General features: G+C 38.6%; 5 protein-coding genes and 1 long non-coding RNA gene across 7 annotated transcripts; 4 read left to right on the top strand and 2 right to left on the bottom strand.

Moving 5' to 3' along the window:
- Window positions 1-666: 666 nt before the first annotated feature.
- On the bottom strand, window positions 667-2,662 carry LOC111473066 (protein CDC73 homolog). Its single transcript, XM_023118618.1, has 3 exons — window positions 1,568-2,662; window positions 1,383-1,465; window positions 667-1,189 (listed from the first exon to the last, which is right to left on the bottom strand). The coding sequence occupies exons 1-3, from the start codon at window positions 2,613-2,615 to the stop codon at window positions 1,097-1,099; spliced, it is 1,224 nt and encodes a 407-aa protein (XP_022974386.1). The 5' UTR covers window positions 2,616-2,662; the 3' UTR covers window positions 667-1,096.
- An 800-nt stretch (window positions 2,663-3,462) lies between these two features.
- LOC111473065 (folate-biopterin transporter 1, chloroplastic-like) lies at window positions 3,463-9,587 on the top strand. Its single transcript, XM_023118617.1, has 9 exons — window positions 3,463-3,659; window positions 4,365-4,576; window positions 4,917-4,981; window positions 5,104-5,266; window positions 7,817-7,965; window positions 8,047-8,289; window positions 8,408-8,576; window positions 8,667-8,759; window positions 8,866-9,587. The coding sequence occupies exons 1-9, from the start codon at window positions 3,593-3,595 to the stop codon at window positions 9,163-9,165; spliced, it is 1,461 nt and encodes a 486-aa protein (XP_022974385.1). The 5' UTR covers window positions 3,463-3,592; the 3' UTR covers window positions 9,166-9,587.
- Window positions 9,588-12,484: 2,897 nt separating this feature from the next.
- LOC111473071 lies at window positions 12,485-13,135 on the top strand. The gene has a single exon (XM_023118622.1). The coding sequence runs from the start codon at window positions 12,539-12,541 to the stop codon at window positions 13,037-13,039; it is 501 nt and encodes a 166-aa protein (XP_022974390.1). The 5' UTR covers window positions 12,485-12,538; the 3' UTR covers window positions 13,040-13,135.
- Window positions 13,136-13,735: 600 nt separating this feature from the next.
- Window positions 13,736-15,293, top strand: LOC111473067. Its single transcript, XM_023118619.1, has 3 exons — window positions 13,736-14,445; window positions 14,538-14,687; window positions 14,795-15,293. Exons 1-3 carry the CDS (start codon window positions 13,855-13,857, stop codon window positions 15,080-15,082), a joined length of 1,029 nt encoding a protein of 342 aa, XP_022974387.1. The 5' UTR covers window positions 13,736-13,854; the 3' UTR covers window positions 15,083-15,293.
- On the bottom strand, window positions 15,211-17,791 carry LOC111473064 (pentatricopeptide repeat-containing protein At4g14820-like). The gene is made up of 2 exons (XM_023118616.1): window positions 17,088-17,791; window positions 15,211-16,933 (listed from the first exon to the last, which is right to left on the bottom strand). The coding sequence occupies exons 1-2, from the start codon at window positions 17,678-17,680 to the stop codon at window positions 15,346-15,348; spliced, it is 2,181 nt and encodes a 726-aa protein (XP_022974384.1). The 5' UTR covers window positions 17,681-17,791; the 3' UTR covers window positions 15,211-15,345.
- Window positions 17,792-18,026: 235 nt separating this feature from the next.
- LOC111473073 lies at window positions 18,027-21,321 on the top strand. 2 transcript variants are annotated; one of them, XR_002715532.1, is made up of 4 exons: window positions 18,027-18,162; window positions 20,024-20,134; window positions 20,549-20,682; window positions 20,766-21,028. It is a non-coding gene; the product is annotated as an uncharacterized LOC111473073 (long non-coding RNA). The 2 variants fall into 2 exon arrangements; XR_002715533.1 differs by lacking the exons at window positions 18,027-18,162; window positions 20,024-20,134 and adding an exon at window positions 21,087-21,321 and having other exon boundaries at window positions 20,148-20,682; window positions 20,766-20,829.
- Window positions 21,322-21,969: the final 648 nt, after the last annotated feature.

Here is a 21,969-nt window from a genome sequence, read left to right as displayed (position 1 = left end):
GATTTAGTATGTTTCTGTGACCCTTACGTTAATCCCATGGCAGTTGGGCTACAATTTCTCCCCCTTTATATTGGCAATTTGGAAGAAACTGTCAGCCTAAAATCAAAAGAATTAAGAAGAAAGAACTTGTTGGGCTAAAATTTAAGGTTGGAATCGAAGAAGGAAGAAGAAACCAATTGCTAGGCTGAACTTGATGGTTATAGCAGAAGGATCGAAGAAGTGAAGATGGAAAAAGTCAGCCTAAAATGCACATCTTCACGCAGTCATCATCTTGTGTCACCATGATAAATGGTCATAAAAAGAAAATGAAGCAAAGATGGCAAAAACCTTGATGAAGCTACTATCCTATAATAGCCCTCAAGCGACCAATGACTACCTATGGCAAGAAGTGTGCCTTGAAAACATGAGTCTGTATAGCTTAAAGTCGTGAAGTCAAGCCTAAACTATGAATTTCCTAATTGCACAAACTACATTGATGACTAAAATGTACAAAAGAAGGGGGAAATCCCAGCCACCATAGGTGAATACAAGAGAAAAAGACACCACCAATTATCGACTACGGTAGAATGACTATAACCAGCAATCGGGGATGAGCATTACACTAATACAAGGCAGTACAAAGAGAATTATCCGAAAAGATATCAAAGGGTGGAGACTTATTACTGAAAGAGAGACGAATTTATTTCTTGACAAAGAGTCCAAAACAAATGGCTAACAAACACGAAGCTTCTCTTCGTCTTTAAAAGGAAGTACCATCGTGCTTTCTTAACCTCCCAGAATTTTCTTGCATAGGCGCAATGCAGCAAACATATATAAGCTTGGAGCTGTAAAACTCAACTCTCAAGAGATACATTAACTTTTACAAATACAATCTCACTAGCAACATGTAAGCTATATAAACTCAGATTTCTCTAAGTTCCTAACTTATCCTTTCAAATAATCTAATTGGTCATAAACTAATTCTCATTAAGATTTCCTAGAAGTGTTATTTTACATCTGGAACAAGACTCGGTACGGTTATCAGGACACCAAACATGAGCATTCCCCAACAAGTAAAGGCACAAAAAGGGGAAAATGGTGCGCCATGAAATTCACATCAAGAATGAGACCGTGACCTTACAAATTCTTCTAGCCTATCCCACACCTCCAATGCTGCAGCTCTGTCTTGGTGTCGCTTGTTCTTGCTAATCTGCAAAAGGAAACATTATTTAAATTACTACAGGACGTTGCTGAAGAACAATAGGAAAGAATTAACTACAAGAGGCAATGCAAACAAAAATAAGCACAGAGACGGAGGGGGATTTCAAAATTTCAAAGATTGAATCAAGATTTAAAACAATGCAACAGGTTAGAGGGGGAGGATCAGGGAAGTAGAAGATTACCGAAATAATTTTAACATTCCACTGCTTCACATTCTTAGCTGATTCCAAACTGTCGTCTTCAAAACGCATAAAAAATCCAATAACTGCAAAACAGTCAACACGCTTATAAATGAATGGCAAATTTCTCTACTTAAAGAGAGTATTAAGGAACAAATCAACTAATTTGGGATCAATTGTTCCCTTACTTTTATTGAAAATCTCAACATGATCCTTAAAAGGCCAATCTTTGAACTGCCATTCCTTTCCCAATACGAAAACAGCTACAACACGGTCCCAATCCTCTGATTTCAGAGCCGAGGGCTTATCTCTAACCTCGTAGGCAGTCACCACCCTATCTCTGTCCCTACTGAACTTCTTCTGCACGGTCACACAATCAGGCCTCGCCCCTTTCATCTGCTTAACCTTGACATCCGTGGGTATAAAAACACCATCTTCTAAAAACTCCTTTACATTATAAATTGTGATAAGAGTCTGAAAAGCACTCGGAACCAGAATTATAGGCACACCTTCTCCAATCTTCCCTCCTTTCAAGTGCATTTTCGGCTTCGGATTCGCATCATAACCCAAATCATCACCATATCCCCCCAAGCCCCTGTCATCAGAACCCATTAACCTACTCTTAGCAACTAAACCATCCTTCCTCTGTTGCGATTCAATACGCTGCCTCTCCTCCTCGCGCTTCGTGGAGGTCACAAGCACGTTATAGAAATTCCTATTCTTACATTCCAACAACGATTCCCTATCCTTCAACGGTCTCTCAATAGCCCTAATCATCGCCATATAATCAACATTAGTAGAATCCTTAAAACCGTCGTCCTCATCCACCGCATCTATAGCAGCGCCAACAATCACCGGATCTTCAGGGCGATACTCATCGACAGAGGGCAAATCGGGGAACTTGGGATTTTGCGGGACAAGAAACTCGATGGCGTCGGAGGAGGAGACCTTGCCAGTAAGATAATCAAGCAAAGGCTTCCGGTCGGGGAAAGTGACGGAAGAAATTCCCTGAGTGCGAGCATTCTGAAGGTACTCTGTGTGCTTGATATGGTGATTCTTGATGTAATAGACGAGGGTTTCTATAGTGTATAGATTGCCCTGTTTGGACCGGTAAGCGGTTTCGGCGGAGCAAGGGAAGGAATAGTCGGAGCCGAAACGGAACTCGCCGTTGACTCGGACGATTTTGTCGAGCTCGCCTCGAATGGTGAAGTCTCTGAGAGCTGAGAGAGGATCCATTACCAGTGCCGTACCTTTTTTTTCTCAGTGAATTGAGGAAGAAAGATCTTCCCAGTTGGTTTCATATTGGCGTCCGAGGATATTTTTGTAATTTCAATTTTTATTAGATGATTAAATTGGGCCTTTGAACTTGGCCCAGTAAAACTTAAAAAAGGAATATGGGCTTGGGCCGCACTTTTATTTTTTATTTTTTAAATTATAAAACGTGTGTTTTTCTAAAACTAATTGGACTAAATATATTATTGCGAACAAAAATAAATCTTAAATTATAAATTTATTACATTAATTTTTTTTCTTTCAATTTTATAAATAAATATTTCTAATTTTTTATTGTGTTTCTTTAGTACACAGACACAAAAACAAAATTAAAAAACTTATCATTTAACTAAATATAATTATAAATATGTATTTATTTATTTATTTATTTTTTGCTGACTTAAGGAGTCAATATAATTAGGTCGAGGTGGTTGATTCTGGCTAATAAAAACATTAAATTTATTTACAAATCAATTTTTATTTTCTATATATATATAAATATATTAACACTAAATTTATTTTTGGACATATTTGAATAAAATTAGCCTCAATGGAAATGAATTTTGAAAATTTGAGGCATTTCTTTGTCTAAAAGCATTTTAAAAATGGGAAAAAATTCCACCTCGACAACCACGCAAAAGCAACCGAAATCGTCAAAATTCAATTCTTTTTCTAGGCGCAACCAAGAAGAGGGTCAGTTTAGTCATTTTATTCTAATTAAATCACAATTAATATTATAATCCAAATTAGGAACCTTAATTAAATATCCCTCCATGGTCTTCATTTTACACTCAAATCTCAATTTCTCAATCTCACGCTTCGAAAATCCAATTCTGCCCTTCCTCTCATTCCCTCCTTCCTTCAAGATACGTCGTATGCTGGCCCTTCTTGGCGCTGGAACATTCAACTGGAGTTGACGTTCGCGGTCGCTGAAAGAGGACATGTCCGTCGCTGTTCCCTTGTCGCAAATGGACGTGGATGACGAGTCTTTGCCTAATTCTTGGAGTAGTAAGATTATCATTTTGTTTTGTTTTGTTTGTAGGAGTACGCCATTTATTGGAGTCTTTGGAAATTGGAGCTTTGAGATTTGAATACGAACTGTTTGTCTTTTTTAAATTTTGTTTCGTTGCTAAGAATCGGTTTCATGGTGAATCACAAAAGATACTTCGGAATCCAGGATGAGAGTTTTTCAAATGTAATAAAGGTTCATTGATTGAGCGATTGCTATTGATGAAGAAAGAGGTTTCATTGGAGGAGCAGTTTTGCTTCTGATTTCGAAATAAGTTGTGTTTCGTAACTCATTTTTTCATTAGAATTGGGGTCAAATACTGCAGAGTAAAAAAGGGGGGGAAAAAGTCAGAATCTCCGGAGTTTAGGATGATCCCTCGCGTGCACACTGAAGGTTGATTAATAGATCGTGTATATGGATTTTCGACGAAGGAAATAGTTTTGGATTGAAGCTTTAATCTTATTTTTTGCCTTTTCTTATCATGAATTGGGAATTTTTAAAATCATCCATTTGTTAATTTCTAGAGGAATTAGATGCAAAAGAGCTCTAATAGCTTGTAAATACGACATTGATGTGATTCTCAAGCTTTGGATGCTTTAGCGTTGCATTTGGTTGCTACTCATCATATTATATCAAAGCCAGCACACTATGAATGTACCTAATCACTTGTTTCCCCTTATTGTTCTATTGCTTGTATGATCCAGGTAATGACAGGGAAGGGATGCCCTCATACAGTGGTCAAAATACGGCTCATAAGAAGAAATATTATCCAAGCACCATTAAATTTTTTGGGGTGGACCTATCCCCAGATAATGTGGCTGTCGCCATGGTCTATTTTGTTCAAGGGGTTTTAGCCTTAGCAAGGCTTGCTGTTAGTTTTTACTTAAAGGATGACCTACACCTAGATCCGGCAGAGGTACATACTATAAGTCCTGTGATCATGAATATTTAGGTCTTACTTACAAATTTATGATGTTCAGTGTTGACCTACCTTAATGGTGCGTGCTGACAGTTGTATATTATGAACTTTTGACGTTTGTTTTCTGCTCGATATTCTTATGTATAACTCTTCTTTATTCGGTGTCATAGAGTCATTTTCCTTTGTGATGAAATTTTCAATGAAGTATATTATCGCTATATTCTTTAAAATGTTTTCAACATGTGTTTAAAGGTTACTTTAGTTTCAGAATTTTGTTTTGATCAACGCAAAAAGATTGTGGTAATTAGGTATCTGATAAATATTATTTATTGACTAGACAGCTGTAGTATCTGGCTTTTCTGCTTTTCCGTGGCTTGTCAAACCTTTATATGGGTTTATCAGGTATAAGTGTTTTTCTTCTTTGTTTCTCTCTTTACCTGAGTCTCCAACCTGGCTTCCTCAGTCTCACCCAAACACCAAATGGAAGAAAATTAATTTTCTAATGAGCTTTTGGGCAAATGCAGCGATTCTGTTCCTCTTTTTGGTTATCGGAGGAGATCATACTTGATTTTATCAGGACTGCTTGGTGCACTCTCATGGGCTCTGATGGCCACCTTTGTTGATAGCAAATATGGTGCAGCTTTCTGTATACTTCTTGGATCTCTTTCTGTAGCATTCTCAGATGTTGTAAGTGTCTTTTGCTTTGCGTTTATTTCTCTCTTTCTATCAAAGTACTTTTTTAGTGATGCTAGATGTGCTTTTTATGGAGACCAGAATTTAGGCTGGCATCTTAATAATTCATTGTTTACATAAACTTTTCATTTAAGTATTTGGAACTTTGATCCTTAGTTTTGAGTGTGAAATATGGTGCATGGACCAAGTCCCACAGTGGACCAGATCCCAAAACTATGCTTATCATCGAACTTCCCAACTCCCTTGGTGTGTAACCACCCCACCGTAACAAATTACCAAGTAATTAAATTTAGGCTACCACTGATATACTAATAAGATTCCAAATATTTTTCTATTAATACTCTAATAAAATGGTAGGCAACCTTCAATACTCCTTTTTGCACATTGCAGTAGCAGCCATAATACTTTGAGGCCCAGCTTCGCATTTGACCTTCTTGCTGATATGGTTGCAGTTTCACTGAAACCTTCATAAGGTTCCCCGTCTCTATGATACTTGTCAACGTTAACTTTCATTAGTTGCTTAGCTTGCATGAGTTTGAACTAAGCCATCCACCACAGTGTCTCTGTACCGTGGATGCTTGTCAGTTGAAGATACTGTGGAAGTAATAGATATACAATGCACCAAGGGAGGAGTGGGTTGACCAGTGAATAGCTGCTCTAGAGGGATCATGGTGGAAACTTGATACAAGGTGTGGTGTCATTTTCTTTACCTGTGATATCCTAAAGCATCTCAAATATTAGTTTTGTCCCTAAATATCTCAATGACCTCTGGTATCCCCATGGTGTTATGATTTGCTTTGCTTTAGATCAGTCTCCCTCGATTGTAAAGAACTCTCGCCAAAAAATGATTGTTAACACACATAATCATTGGTGGACATAGTTCCTCTCAGGATCATGTGAGCGTCACAACTTCCTTTGTGAATAGGTTAGCCATTGAAGGAGTGTAAGGATCTTAAAGTCCTCAAATTTCTGTATTTTGTGAAGTGATTGACCATTGTTATGATGGAGTCCTTCCCCTCAATGAGGTAGTCCTTCAATGAAGTACACGCCATCCCAAGGCAAATGAGAAATGGGCAGAGTTTGCAATAGCCTAGTTGAGGACCTTACCAAATATTTGTTGTTCTGGCAGACGTCATGCTGTGTCTCAAACACCCTTACTACTACTTTCGTGCCCTCCCCAGTAAATATCAGTAGTCATTCCTTCTATGTTTCGAGTTCCTATATGTGACCCTTAAGCAAGCTGCATAGATTCCCGAAGGACAAGAGCAATAAGATGTAAACTCTTTACAAACAACCAATCGTCCTTTGTTTGTACCTAAGCTTATTTGTTAGATTCTACTGAAAAACGTAGATACCCACTCTGCCCCTTTGATACTCCCTGCTTGATTTGTGAAAGGAAAGAGTTAGATCCACTTGTTTGTCTTAGTTGCGTTGAAGTGCATAACGTCTGAATTAATGTAAGAGTCCCCTAGGACAGAACTTGAGAAAAAGCATTTGCAATCTTATTTCCAATCTTGGACGATATTGGGTCTAAAAATTGGACCTTTGCAAATTTGTCCACTACCTTTTGACCATTGTTCTAGGTTGTTACTTTAGAGCTTTATCATCACTTTGATGAGGGATTTACTGCCTAAGAGATGGGGTCTAGACTTTTGCACATCCACATTTCATAGCTGAAACAATTGCTATCAGCTCTTTCTCCTGGATACCACTTGTTGGCATGCTTGCAAAGATAGGACTTGGCTGCAGTAAGCTATTGAAGTCAAGTAGAATTAATACTAAGACTATGGTCATGGCTATCTTTATCTGTTGAAAGGCTTCTTTGCTATTTGATTCTACCCAAAGAAATCATTCTTTAATTGCTTGGATCTTGGATGGTTCACGATGAACTCTTTTACCTGGGTTCACATATCCCAAAATGTACAAACTTATAAAACATCAATCATTCGAGTTCAGAAGGTCAAAGGTGCATTGATGAACTCAAAGCGCATCACTCAGAACATATAAAGGCTCTCTTGCATCTTGAAAGCTGTCTAGCACATCCTAGTCTCACTTTTATTGGTTGTATCTTGATTTTGGTCAAGTTTTGAGGAAATCATGGCTCCAGTCTGAGTCTGGCAACTCATCAATGTGAGAGATGGGAAATTTATTTAGTCATCACAAAACCTCCAACACCTTTCCCTTTTCTTCACCAGTGAGACAGGCTCGGAGGATGAATTTTGACTCGATTGTGTGATATTTCACGCTAGCATTTCCCCCACTAAATGTTCAAGTTTGACCCTTATGAGGAAAGCTGAAGTGTAGTTTTTTCTTTCTTTTTTCCTATTTTTTTTAGATAAGAAACGAACAAAAACTACATTGCAGTTGAAGTATACATTTATTCTTGTGAATATAAGAATGCTTAAATTTAAGACAGAATTTTGTGCATGTGCATCTCTCTTCGTCCAATCTACTTGACAAAGATTCATAAATGTATGTTAGCCGTAATTACACGGTTTGCAATCTAGTGTTTCTTTTTCTGAAACATCAGAAATTTTGGTATAGGTCGTAGATTCCATGGTAGTTGAGAGGGCTCGTGGTGAATCACAAAGTATGTCAGGATCTCTTCAATCCTTATGTTGGGGGTCTTCGGCTTTTGGTGGAATAGTGAGTTCCTACTTTAGTGGCTCACTGGTGGAGGCATATGGTGTAAGGTACTATAGTTCTTCATGCATGGATGTTACATGAACAATTGCGCTGATTGTGAACTCTAAAAAGTGATTTGGGTGTCTCAGGTTTGTTTTTGGAGTCACAGCTTTGCTGCCGTTGATAACATCTTTGGTGGCAGTTCTTGTAAAAGAGCAACCTGTGAGAGGGTTAAATCGTCCTTCAGCTAACTACGCTTTTCTCCGGAGCTCAAGAAAGCACGTTGTTGAATTGTGGGGTGCTGTTAGGCAAAGAAATGTGTTTCTTCCAACATTATTTATTTTTTTGTGGCAGGCAACACCACAATCGGATTCTGCCATGTTTTTCTTCACGTATGGCCACTACTTTCTAAATATTGCCCCTTTTTCCACATTTTTAGTCGCTTTCAAGATTTCGTGTGCTCAGCATCTAACTTGTATCTGAATAATCGTGGTTTTATTCTTTTCTCAGTACAAATAAACTTGGATTCACTCCCGAATTTCTCGGGCGTGTCAAGTTTGTTACATCGATAGCATCACTGATTGGCGTTGGGCTTTATAATGGCTTTCTCAAGAAAGTTCCTCTTAGGAAAATTTTTCTTGTAACAACCATTTTTGGTTGTGCACTTGGAATGAGTCAGGTCTGTGATATGATAGAAACATTTCACCAGTTCTTGTCTGTGTTCCATACATTAATATCTACTTATCTTGCTTTTCTGGTCATTTTTTAGGTGCTCCTCGTTACGGGAATAAATCGAGAGTGGGGTATTAGTGATGAGTGGTTTGCGATTGGGGATTCGTTGGTTATAACGGTACTTGGTCAGGTAATATATACTAAAGTACAATTTTGCATCCAATCGGAGTATGCATGTGCTTGTCCTACTCCAATTTCACCAGAATTTTTAGTGAAACGGCTTTCTTTTCTTGCAGGCATCTTTCATGCCTGTTCTTGTGTTAGCAGCAAAACTATGTCCAGAAGGAATGGAAGCCACCCTTTTTGCAACCCTCATGTCCATATCAAACGGAGGGAGTCTGCTCGGCGGCCTGATCGGTGCTGGTTTGACACAAATGTTAGGTGTCACCAGAGACTCGTTCGACAACCTCTCGACCTTGATAATCCTGTGCAACCTCAGCTCACTGTTACCTTTGCCTCTGCTCCGCCTCCTTCCCCAGGAATCTCCGGACTCGAGCTTATTAGAGACTACAGACGTGGAGTTGAAGTCTAACTGAAACTTAGGTAGTTACTTCCCAAAAACAAACACTGTTATCACTCTTTTAAGCTTCCACAAATTCTTGGAGAGGAGCGAGGGACTGTAAATGAGATGATTAGGAGGTGAAAGAGTGATGTGTTGAACCAGAAGAGGTCATGAACGATGAAACAGTAACACTCCTAAATGGGCCCCTCCCCCTAAATCTATTATGGAGCCAATCATGTGGCGAGCTGACTGTGTTGTCCACGTGGGTGGGCCCTGACTCCCTTCGCTTATCCAATCGGTGCCCCCAGTGTTGGGATGGCAGTTTGATTGATAATATGGGACAAATAATTGAGTCAGGACACACCACCCGCCGCACGAGCCACGTTATGGCTTATCTCATTATAAACATTACCCTCTCCTACTTATACAATATTAACTTCTGCCCGTTGATTTAAACTATGATCAATTTCATGTTATTATTTTAAAAAAATCATCTTGGAGGTTTGAAGAGAATTAAATTAAAGAAATAGCAGAGTTGCTTGAACGTATTTTTTTATTATTATTTTTTGGTTTGTGTGACATCCAATTCAATTTAGAGGATAAGTATATAATTCATGGGGAATTGCCATTTGGGCTGGAATATAATAGAAAAATACAAAAGCTTTAATGGGTGAAAGGTCTGGTGGAACTTCAAATTATTGAGCATAAGACAATTACATTTTTGCCATTCCCCACCAAAAAGATGAAGCCAGAAAACAATAGAATATTCAGAAATTGCCTCCAAAAGAAAATGTATAAAGGTTGGAGATTCCATGGGATTGAATGACCCAAGAAAAGAAAATTATGGATTTCTTTAAAAATACTTCTCATTATGGAAGAAAAAGAAGTATTAATTCAGTATTGATGATTGGATTTTGGAGTCATTGGGCAGAGAGACTGATGTGGAGGGGTTTGTTGGAAGGTAAGAGCATGTGGTTTGCCCATGTGAAGAAGGTATCTCTCAAAACTCACTCATTCCACCTAATTCCACACTTATAAATATTGAATATAAAGCGGAGGCCATGTGACAAATCATTGTCCCACTAGATAATGCCAATGGGAGAGATTAAAAAAAAGGGATAACCCATGTAGAAGCTTTTATATACCCTAATCAAAGTTTCGAGTACGTTAGGTAGTAGATAGTGTCGTAAACGGGTTACGTAAATAACAATCACATTATGATGGTTCATGTGAGATCCTTCATCGGTTGGAGTATGGAACGAAACATTCCTTATAAATGTGTGGAAACCTCTTCTTACTAGATGCGTTTTGAAATAGTGAGGTTGATGACGATATATAACAAGTTAAAACGGACCACGTTTGTTAGCGGTGGGCTTTGGCTGTCACAAATGGTATCAGAGCCAAATATTGAGTGGTGTGCTAGTAAGGACGCTGGCCCCCAAGAATAGTGGATTGTGAGATCTCACGTCGGTTGGAGAGAAGAATGAAACATTCCTTATAAGGGTGTAGAAACCTCTCCCTAGTAGAAGTGTTTTAAAATGGTGAGACTAACGACGATAGGTAACAGGCTAAAGTGAAAATATATGTTAGTGGTGGACTTGGACTGTTACAATGATATCAGAGGCAGACACCGAGCAGTGTGCCAACGAGAATACTAGGCCTCTAAGGGTGTGGATTGGGAGATCCCACATCAGATATAGAGAGGAACTAAGTATTATTTATAAGAGTATATAAACCTTTCATTAGTAGACAATATTTATTAGCAGTGAGTTTGGATGGTTACAGTTTACTTATAATAAGTTCTTTAGTTTGACCACCTGATATCAAAGTAAACATATCTAGTAGGCTATAACATTTTAATACAGTCTTATCTTGTGATATCAAAGTAAACATATCTAGTAGGCTACAAACCCTTTTCAAGGCAATCTACGGAAAAGGCAATCGACTTTCATGGTCCACACATTTGTGTAGTTTTGGTTCTCGTAGACATTATCAAGCTAATATGTCAATGAATAGACCAATTGTGGTTAGCCTAACATCCAAAATTTTAGCTAATAATAATTATTCATTTCCATTGCTTGAGAAAAGGGAGAAAATTAAGAACAAATTTTTTAAAAGTAGATTAATTAAGTTTATCCTCAACTAATTTAAACATTTATCGTCACTAAATTNACGTAAATAACAATCACATTATGATGGTTCATGTGAGATCCCTCGTCGGTTGGAGTATGGAACGGAACATTCCTTATAAATGTGCTGAAACCTCTTCTGAGTAGATGCGTTTTGAAATAGTGAGGTTGATGACGATATATAACAGGTTAAAACGGACCACGTTTGTTAGCGGTGGGCTTGAGCTATCACAAATGGTATTAGAGCCAAATATTGGGCGGTGTGCTAGTAAGGACGCTGGCCCCCAAGAAGAGTGGATTGTGAGATCTCACATCGGTTGGAGAGAGGAATGAAACATTCCTTATAAGGGTGTAGAAACCTCTCTCTAGTAGAAGTGTTTTAAAATGGTGAGACTAAGGACGATAGGTAACGGGCTAAAGTGAAAATATATGTTAGTGGTGGACTTGGACTGTTAGATATCAGAGGCAGACACCGAACTTGGGTGCCAACGAGAATACTAGGCCTCTAAGGGTGTGGATTGGGAGATCCCACATCAGTTATAGAGAGGAACGAAGCATTCTTTATAAGAGTATAGAAACTTTTCATTAGCAGACAATATCTATTAGCAGTGAGTTTGGATAGTTACCGTTTACTTATAATAAGTTATTTAGTTTGACCCCCTGATATCAAAGTAAACATATCTAGTAGGCTACAAACCCTTTTCAAGGCTATCTATGAAAAAGGCAAGCGACTTTCATGGTCCACACATTTGTGTAGTTTTGGTTCTCGTAGACATTTAAGATATGTATCAAGCTAATATGTCAATGAATAGACCAATTGTGGTTAGCCTAACATCCAAAATTTTAGCTAATAATAATTATTCATTTCCTTTGCTTGAGAGAAAAGGGAGAAAATTAAGAACAAATTTTTTAAAAGTAGATTAATTAAGTTTATCCTCAGCTAATTTTAACATTTATCGTCACTAAATTAAAAAACATCGTACAAACGACAATAGAGACTAAACTAAAATAACCTCCCGACTCAATTATTATTGTATTAAAAAAAAAAAAAGTAGATTTTTCTAGAGAGAGAGAGAGAATCCAAGCAATAAGAGACGACTAGAGTCAACGGTTTTTATTTGGATTATTTATTATAAAGATTCATCAAATAAGAACAAGAGAAAATTTTGGTATTTAATACCTAAAACAACCTCCCCTCCGACCAACCCCTTGTCGTTTTTTTTTTTTCTTCCTATTTTTCCCCAAAATTTCTCACTTTTTTCTCCTCATCCGCCATTGATGCTCCAAAACCAAAGAAAAACTAAACCCATTTCTAAATTCCCCATTCCATTTCTGGGTCATCCTCTGTTCATCCAATTAACTCCAAAGCTTCGAGCTTTTTCATCAATGGAGATCGAGGTGGTTGTCACGTGCGAGTGCTGTGGCTTGAAAGAGGACTGCACCCAATTCTATATCAGCGAAGTTAAGGCGAAATTTGAAGGGAAATGGCTGTGTGGGCTTTGCTCGGAGGCTGTTAGAGACGAAGCTAAGCGAAGCAAGAAGCCATTGGTGGGATTGGAAGAAGCTGTCGATGCCCACATGTCGTTTTGTCGTAAATTTAAAGCTAACCCTGCGATTCGTGTCGCTGATGGAATTAGGCTCATGCTTAGGAGGAGGTCCAGCGACGTGTCGGCTTCTTCCTCTTCTTCTTCTCAGGCTAATTCTTCTGCTAACAAGTATGGGAGATCCAAGAGCTCGTCGCAGGTGGGGTTCGACATGTCGTCGCTGTCGTTGTACTGATTTTTGGAGATCTGTTAATTAACTGTTGTCCAATTAGGGTTTTCATCTCTCTTTCTTTCTTGGTTGTTATTATTATTATTGGAATAATATATGTTTTTTCGGCCATTTTTAAAGCTTTCTTTGGGTACAAAATTACTTATTAAATTTTGAGAAATTATTAAAGCTAATATAAGGATTTAAATTTTGATGAAATTATTAGTTGGATTGGGCCTAATTGAGAAATGAAATTTGGGTAAAAAGCCCAACTACTCATCTCGGCCCAAGGCAAGGTGGAAAAGCCCAAGCCCAAGTAAATCTTCATACCCCAAAACCATAGCTTACTAAATTTGGGTAAATTTTTAAAAGAATTCTGATGGAATATAAATAATCCAACTCTGTGTTGAAGGGTCAGTATGACACTATCCACCTTACTCGCACCACGATATGATACATCGTCCCAAGAGGCATTGACATGACTGTCCTAAGAGGCATTGACACAATTTGATGCAACGTCATACGAGACATTGATGATAGATATTATCTAATTTAATCACAAAATTTGCAAATATTACAACGAATTTGCTATTATATATGGAAACGTTCTATATTATGAAAATATGAAACTGCATAAAATAATTAATATTTCTAAATATTGACATGAATGAAAATAATATGGAAAATAATTGAACGTATCAGAAAGAGTTTCCGTATTTGTGTAGATTGCAGGGAAAGAAACGGATCCCACGTGGCATCAAATATATGACCGTTGGCAATTCAATTTCTCTGGTTAAATCTTTCCATCCACTCTCGTTGAGAGACGAGACCTAAAGAACGCCATGAAAACGGTCCTTTTTTCAACCTCGGCTTCTTCAAATTCAACCGCCACCGCCACCGCCATGGAAGAAGGCGAGCGATCGGAAGCCCGCGACAGATGTTACTATCCCGGTTGCCGGAAAGATGCGAATTGCAACTGCAAGATTTGCTTGGACAGTATCAACGCCACTTTGGACCTAATGTCTTACAGTGTTCAAAAAACCTCACTCATGAAGCTCTCTGCTTCGAGACCTAATGTTGAAGCCACTCCGATTTCATTTAATCCTTTGATTTTGACGACACCGCCATCGGGCACGTCTCGGACCATGAAGTACCCTAATTTTATATCTCCGGTGAAATTGAGTTTGGGATTCGAGGCTGAGGAAGAGGAAAGAGATTCAAGTTCGTTGCATCGATTTCTGACGTTGGTTTTTGTTCTGAGTTTGATCTTTGTGGTGACTATTGGATTTTCGTGTGCGATCGCTAGGGTTATTAGGCCGAACCTGTCAGTGTTCGTGCATGATTTGAATGGGAAATTGTGGGAGTTGCAGGGGATCGTGAATTTGAAGATTTCTAATTGCAGTTGCAAGGATTCCATGTGGGAAATTGATCAGGTAGATTCAGAAACACTCTTGTTTCAACTTAAAATCGTCTCTCTTTTGGGTTTATTTTCAGTTGTGTTCTTAACATTATGCTTCCACTGTAGGAGGGGATGCTCTTAAGTTCAAGGTGCACAATGTACAAATCAGCCATAGGGGCAGTGAGCTTATGGGGATGGCCTCTACAGACTGCTGGACTGTTTCGTACCGGATTTTCGCAACGATCAATCACGATCCTATCAGGCAGAATTAAACAGGTGAAGTCAAAACCTTCTGAGTTGAATTCTAAGAACAACAAAAAGCTGATAATGGACAGAAAACTTGATGATATACTACTGAATGATTTGGTCTTTCTGTTTCTTAGTGGTCTGATGGAGGGATCGATTTGGTGGTTCGAGAGGCGAACACTTCTTGGGTTCAGAAAGGATGGGGTGCCACATCTGTGCAAATTGATCCTCGTACATCGGTTCTCGAGTATCGACTAAGCTCAATGTTAGAGAACTCAAACTTAAATACAATGGCTGCAGATTTCTTCAAACATTGGATGTCAAAAGTCATAAGAAGACTGAAAAACAAGCTTTGGATGTTTTTGGATGTTGAAACCATGTTTCATCAAACTAGAGCTACACATGATTTTAAGACTCCAACATGAGGAGAATGGAGTCTTAAAATTTTAGTTTCCTTTCTTTCTTCCTCCTTTTTTGGTGGAAGCTAAATTGCTTTATTTCCTTTCCTATGTCATGTCTCTAGGATCAAGATGTTAGTTGATACTATCTGTAAATGTAACTTCAATGAATCAGGTTTCTATCTATTTGATACTTACTTTATCTGGCTAGAAATTTATAAAAGATATCAGAGAACACATACCGTCTTTACAAGAACACGAACTGTCTCTGTAAAAGTAACAAGAATTGGTCACCAGTAGTCTTTACAAGAACACGAACCGTCTCTGTAATGGTGAAACCGAGTTCTGTCCCGGACGACAATCTCTCTGGCATACACCTTTGAGGCTAATTTCATAAAAGCATGACAATCCTCACAAATCCGAAGGTTCTTTGTAATGCAAATGCGTGACCCTTCATTCATAAGGGCATAGCACAATGCCAGTTTCTCACTGTGCCAGAGGACTAATTCCTTCTTTTCCTCTTCGTCTAAATCAACGAGCACACAGTTAGTCTGTGGTGTATAACCAGCCAGCTTCAACTTCTGAACTACCTCATTTAACTTGTGATATATTAGATCAGCTTGCTTGTGTTTTCTATCTGCCATTTGAAATTCATGCACCTCATTGTTCAATTCAATTCTACTGCATCCTCTCTCCTTTGAAACGCCCATCTCGTTCATAAGTTTTCTAACCTCCCCAGCGTCTTCCCATCTTCTTTCTTTAGCATATATGTTCGATAAGACAACAAGGGCGCCATCGTGATCCGGCTCGAGCTTGAGAACTTGTTTAGCGGCAAATTCTCCCAACTCAGTGTCACTATGGAGCTGACAAGCAGCCATAAGGGATCCCCAAATAATAGCATTAGGAGCAAATGGCATTGCTTCTACCACCTCAAGAGCTTCTCTCAGCAATTTTGCACGGCCAAAGAGGTCAACCATGCAACCAAAATGTTCGTGCTTGGGACTTATGCCATACTCATTGATCATCGAGTGGAATATTCTTTGGCCCTCCTTAACTAGACCTCCATGGCTACAAGCATAAAGCAACCCCACAAATGTGATCCAATTAGGCTCAACGTTTTCAACTTTCATTTGATGGAATAGACTTAAGGCATTGTGAGCATCTCCATGCATTGCAAGAGCATTAATCATACTCGTCCAAGATATAACATTTTTCTTTGGCATCTTTCCAAAGATTTCTCTCGCTCCTTCTAGACTCCCACATTTGGCATACATATCAATGAGTGCATTATTGATAGACAATGCCTTGCCGAACCCATTTTTATCAACATAAATTTGGATCCATTTGGCTTGATCTAATGCACCAAGATGAGCACAAGCTGAGATGACACTCAACATGGTGACTACATCAGGTTTCATTCCCATTTGTTGCATTTTCTTGAACAGTACAAGAGCCTCTTGAGGGCAATCACTCTCAGTATATCCAGAAATCATTGCACTCCAACATATCAAGTCCTTCTCCACCATTTGATCAAACACATAGCGAGCATCACCAATCTGTCCACCTTTTGCAAGCCCAGAAACCATGGCAGTCGAAATAACCATGTTCTTAGGGGATATCTTTTCATACAGATCCCAAGCCAAGTCCGTGGAGCCATAACTTGCATACATCTTGATGAGAGCACTTTGTAAGTGAGGATCCATGACAATATTCTTCTTAGTTATGAACTCGTGTATTTTTGTTCCAAAATCCAAATTTCCAGCTCGGGCGCAGGCAGAAAGAATAGTTGAAAGAATCATTTCATCTGGTTCCAAGCCTGTTCTCTTCATTTCTTCAAAGAGTTGAAAGGCCAGATCATAATAACCACTTAAGCAATACCTGAATATTTGAGGGTAAGGAGAAAATGACCATGAATTCAAAATCATAAGATAGAAAGATACAACCATAACAATGCAAGGAAGCGTATAATTAACAGAATTCTACCACATCCATCGTCACTACTAAATGCAGAGCAACAACATCAGTTTCATACCCATCAATCATGATGCTCCAAGTGACGACATCCCTCTGAGACATTTTATCAAACACCAACCGGGCTTCCATTATCCTTCTACAGGCAGCATACATTCTAATCAACCCCGTCTCCACAAATGGGTCTGAACCAAATCCCAGCTTCGACGCGAGTCCATGAATCTCCATCCCAGTTCTCAAGGAAAGATTCCGCGAAGCCGCTTTTAACAGGGGTGGGAAGCAGAACCTATCCAAACTCAGACCCTCAGCCCTCATCTTCTCGTATACAAAAAGCGCATTCTCTGGCTCAGAACCTCGAGATAATTCACGCAGAAGCTTGTTGCAGAAACGGGTCTTGGGCTCAGGAATTTGATCGAACACAGAGAGGGCATAGTCGAGGCTGGGCGAGAGAGCACAAGAGGAAAGAATCAGTTTGAAAAGAAGGGAATCGGAATCGGAGCGTTCGAATTTGGAGCGGAGGATTTGAGCGTGGACTTGTTTGATGTGGAGGAGGCTGGTGGCGGAGGAGAGAGCGGCGGAGAGAGCGTTGGGTCTGGTGGGGTATGGGGGAAGTTGAAGAGGCAGGATGGAGGTTGTGTGGCTGAGCGTTTCCATTGCATTTAGGTTAATTAGAAGTTGAAGATGAAGAGATATTGAGTTTGGAGTGGTTTACAGGTCGCCGCCATTGAAGGAAGCTAGAAAGCAAAGCAGAGAAATGGCGGCGGTTTGGAGGGAAATATCAGGATTTTAATTATCTAATATAAATATTTTAAAAGTAAATTTAATAATCTAAAATATTTGTTCCATAAATAAAATCTATATAATAATTTAATAGAGATAAAAAATTGGCGCGGAATATTTGTTATTATCTAATTAATTTTTTTAAAATATATATTAAAACTCCTATTTTTAATTTATTATATATAAAATTGAAAATTAGAACGATCCAACAAACCAGGGCCATTTTTTTTCTAATTTTTTTTGCTTCTTTGCATTTCAGGTCTCACTCGCTCCGTTCAATCGTCGTGTCTGGTGATCGGAGCTCCGCCATGGGTGAAGCTTTATTTGAACTTGAACAAGTTCTCAGGTCCAAACAGGTATTTCATTTTCTTCTCGCCTTCGCTTTCTCTTCCATTCCGTAATTTTTACCTCATCAAACTCACCTAAGTTCCTCTACGCTTTATATTCAAGTTTGTTTTAGAATGATTGTTGTCGAGGATCCAAAGAGAACCTCGACGAATCTGTTTTTTTTTTTTTTCATTTTATCTTGTTTTGATTTGATAAGTTCCGAGCTCATTTTTGGCATTGACTGGTCTTCTGATGGAACTGTTGAACCAATTTTGGTTCGAGCTGAGAATTGCGTTAATATGTAGCACGTCGGTTGATTGGAATGCAAAATACGATTTCGTTTAACTTAATTTTTTCTACTCTGTGGAGAATATGTTCAGCAAGGAATACATTGGTACGAGGCTTTTGAAAAACTAAAAACAAAACCATGAGAGTTTATGTTCAAAGTGGATAATATCATACCATTGTGGTGGAGGCGGTGGTTTCTAACATGGTATCAGAGTCATGCCCTTAACTTTATAATGTCAATAGAATCCTCAAGTGTCGAACAAAGAAATTGCTAACGTCGAAAGTGTAGTCAAAAGTGACTCAAGTGTCAAACAAATGGTGTACTTTGTTCGAGAGCTCTAGAGAAAGGAATCGAGCCTCAATTAAGGGGAGACTATTTAAGGACTACATAGGTCTCAAGGAGGCTCTATGAGTGTACTTTGTTTGAGGGGAGGATTGTTGAGCATTGTTGAGAGGGAGTCCCACGTTAACTAATTAAGAGGATGATTATAGTTTATAAGTAAGGTCTCCATTAGTATGATGTGAAAACCAAAAGCAAAGTCATGAGAGCTTATGCTCAAAATAGACAAGATCATATCATTGTGGAGGACGTCACAACAAAGAACGGAGGAAGGGACTTTGCACCAAACGTGCAAGTCTAAGGCTGTCTGAGATTTTACATTCGGAGCTCTCGTTGGAGGTAGTGTGACATGGGTAGGTATGTTGTAAAATGCGGCAGAGTTCATCTTCCTTCCATGCCAGTGAGAGCTTTTTAATTTTGAATTTTAATGCGTTTTTTTCTCCTAGGACTGCTTAGCTAGACCATCTCGTTTTTCATAATCATATTGCACAATTTATTTATTAGCTTCGAGGAATATTTTTAACAATATTCAAATTTCTCTTGCTCTCTTTAGCATTCTTAGTTTCGATCTTACACATTGAATTTATTCGCTTATGCTCATGTGCTAATTATCTTCACGTGTAAGTACAATAATTCAGTTCCTGTCCCCATCTGATTAATACTTATAGTTTCTCTTATTTAGTTTGAAGAATAATTGTGTGCATCCCTCGATTTTAAATCATGCGGTTTTCTTCATCATTACATAATCGGGCATCAACTTGGGTAGAACTAGTCTTACTGTTATAATTTTAATATGGATAATTGATGCCGGAATTTGGATTCAAAATTTGGAAATCCAAATATCAAGAAACGTGTTCCCCCGTACTTGTGAACTGCAACTCATCAATATAGCATGATCTCAGGCATTGTAATTATAAATTTCCTGGAATTGAGAACGGTTTACCAGAGACGTAGGGAAGTCTTCTCCAAGTTCTCAACAAGTTGGCCTTGCACCAAAACAAATTAAATGTAGTGTATTCAAATGGAATGATTCACTGAGATTCAGGTGTTATGTTACCATTTTGGTCAAACGAGCTTTTCTTATGTTAAAAGATGGACATATCGCATATGTCGGTGGCAAAGGTTCATACTTGATAAGAATTTGAACATCCAAGTTGAAATAAAAGCAATTGCTTGTTTTCTCATTACACTAAAGTAAATCGTTGCTGGGACACTGTTTTTTTCTTATCATTTTGTCTGATTTGAACTTTTGCTATATGCAGACTAAGCTAGGCACCGAGGCTATTGCAGACCCTCTGGATTGTATTTTCGGTTCACTGGCCAGAGAAGAAGAAATCCAACATTTGAGTTAGAAAACACTGAACTCAAAAGTGGTATTATGATTTTTTCAAAAGACATCGTATTAAAAAATGTATTCTTTACTTATAAATTCATGATAACCTTCGATTAGCCAACGTAGGATTGTATTCCTCACTTATAAATTCATGATAATCCTTGATTAACCAACGTAGGATTTCTTCCCAACAATCCTCAACATAGCACATCACGTAAATCTCAGTCTAGTAGTATAAGATATCATCGTCAGCATCCAAAGCTTTGAACATGTGTAATTCCAGGTTCAATTCAATAAAAGAAGAGATTAAGCAATCCTGAACCATTTATTATGTTTATAACGTCCATATCCATAGTGCAGTGTTGTCATTTCCCTAGCACAAGAAAGAAAAGTGGTCTATAATCGTTTCCATATGGTTTAATGCTGCCTATTCTTTGGTGAATTAATGGCCAAGGTACTCAAAGAAGCCACAGCCATCCATAGTGCACGGTCCAACGTAGCACTTACAGAGACGATGGTCATGAGGCAGTAGCTTTGGTGGTTGTTGAGAAGGGACAGCGAAATTTCGAGAACGCGTAGTGGTTAAAGGTTGGAAACTCCCGTCCCTTTTCCAGTTACTCAATTTTCTAACATCCTCGGAGTATTTGTGGGGAAAATCTTTGTTTTTTCAGACCGCGTGGCGTGTGGAAAACCCTACACAAGCAAGACGGCTAGGAACACACGTCAAGAGAGATGGTAATGCCTCTTGCCATCACTTTTAATCCTATAATAACTAACTACAAACTTCACATTTTGTCTTTTTTACATTAATATGAGGTTCTCTCCCTTCTTTTTTATGGTTGCGATTAAAAGCTGGAAACACTTTACTTGGAAAAATGATTTCACGAAACTGGCTTGTTCCTGAATCATGGTCAAACTTACATTAAAAATTTTCATGCTCTCCAATAACCACCTGATACAAACTCATTATTTTATTTTATTTTTTATTTTAGTTTCTCTATGCTGCATTCTCTCGCCATTTCTCTCCAATGGTACGTATCTCGACTTTGATCCTAAACTCTTATGACTTTATTTTTTATTTCCTGAAACGTCTTGTATCAATGAAGATGTATTCTTTACTTATAAATTCATTATCATCCTCTAAATTAGCCAACGCGGACTCCTCCTCGTCCCTACTTATTTTGTTTTGTTAGTACCCATCCATTTTGATCTTCCTACTGTGAGGTGAAATTATTTGTTGGGTGTTGGTTTTCACAGAATTTCGGTGAGAGGAAATTGAGAAAATGCGTAACAAAAAGGAGAGAGAAAAATAACTCTGACTGCGTTCAGGTTGTTTTATTTGTTCAGAACAAACTCCTATTTAAAGTAAAAAAGAATTCTAAAATTGGCTGGAGAGTGGCCAACTAAATCTGTGCCACTCCCTTCTAAAACTCTGGTGATCCATTCGACGTGATTTGTCGAATGGTCAAACTCACGATTTTCTGAAATCGTGTGAATAAGAAAAACGGTAAAACTCAGGTTTTATCTAACAATCTCCTCCTAAAACCTGTAGTATATCTACCTTACTATTTGAACTCCGATCTTTGAGCGTAGTTCTTCAAATTTCACCCGCGCCAGGGACTTGGTGAAGATGTCTCCAAGTTGTTCCTCTGTTCGGATGTAATCAATTTTGATGACCCATTTGAGCCCTATGGCTTGGTGTCCCGGCGGCATATCCTCCAGACTCCACGTCTGATTTTTGGTGATGGATGTCATCTCCTCCTGCATTGCCTTCAGCCAGCACGGGTTCTTTTCTGCTTCGGCGAAGGTGTTCGGTTCATCTGCACTGATGACATGTAGTTCGGCCACTTCTTCGAGCTCGCGCACTGCCAGTCC

The sequence above is a fragment of the Cucurbita maxima genome, unplaced genomic scaffold, assembly GCF_002738345.1.
Source record: "Cucurbita maxima cultivar Rimu unplaced genomic scaffold, Cmax_1.0 Cma_Scf00103, whole genome shotgun sequence".
Lineage (NCBI taxonomy): Eukaryota > Viridiplantae > Streptophyta > Magnoliopsida > Cucurbitales > Cucurbitaceae > Cucurbita > Cucurbita maxima.
Note: the sequence above shows the minus strand (reverse complement) of the source record. Positions and strands in the feature narration are given on the sequence as shown.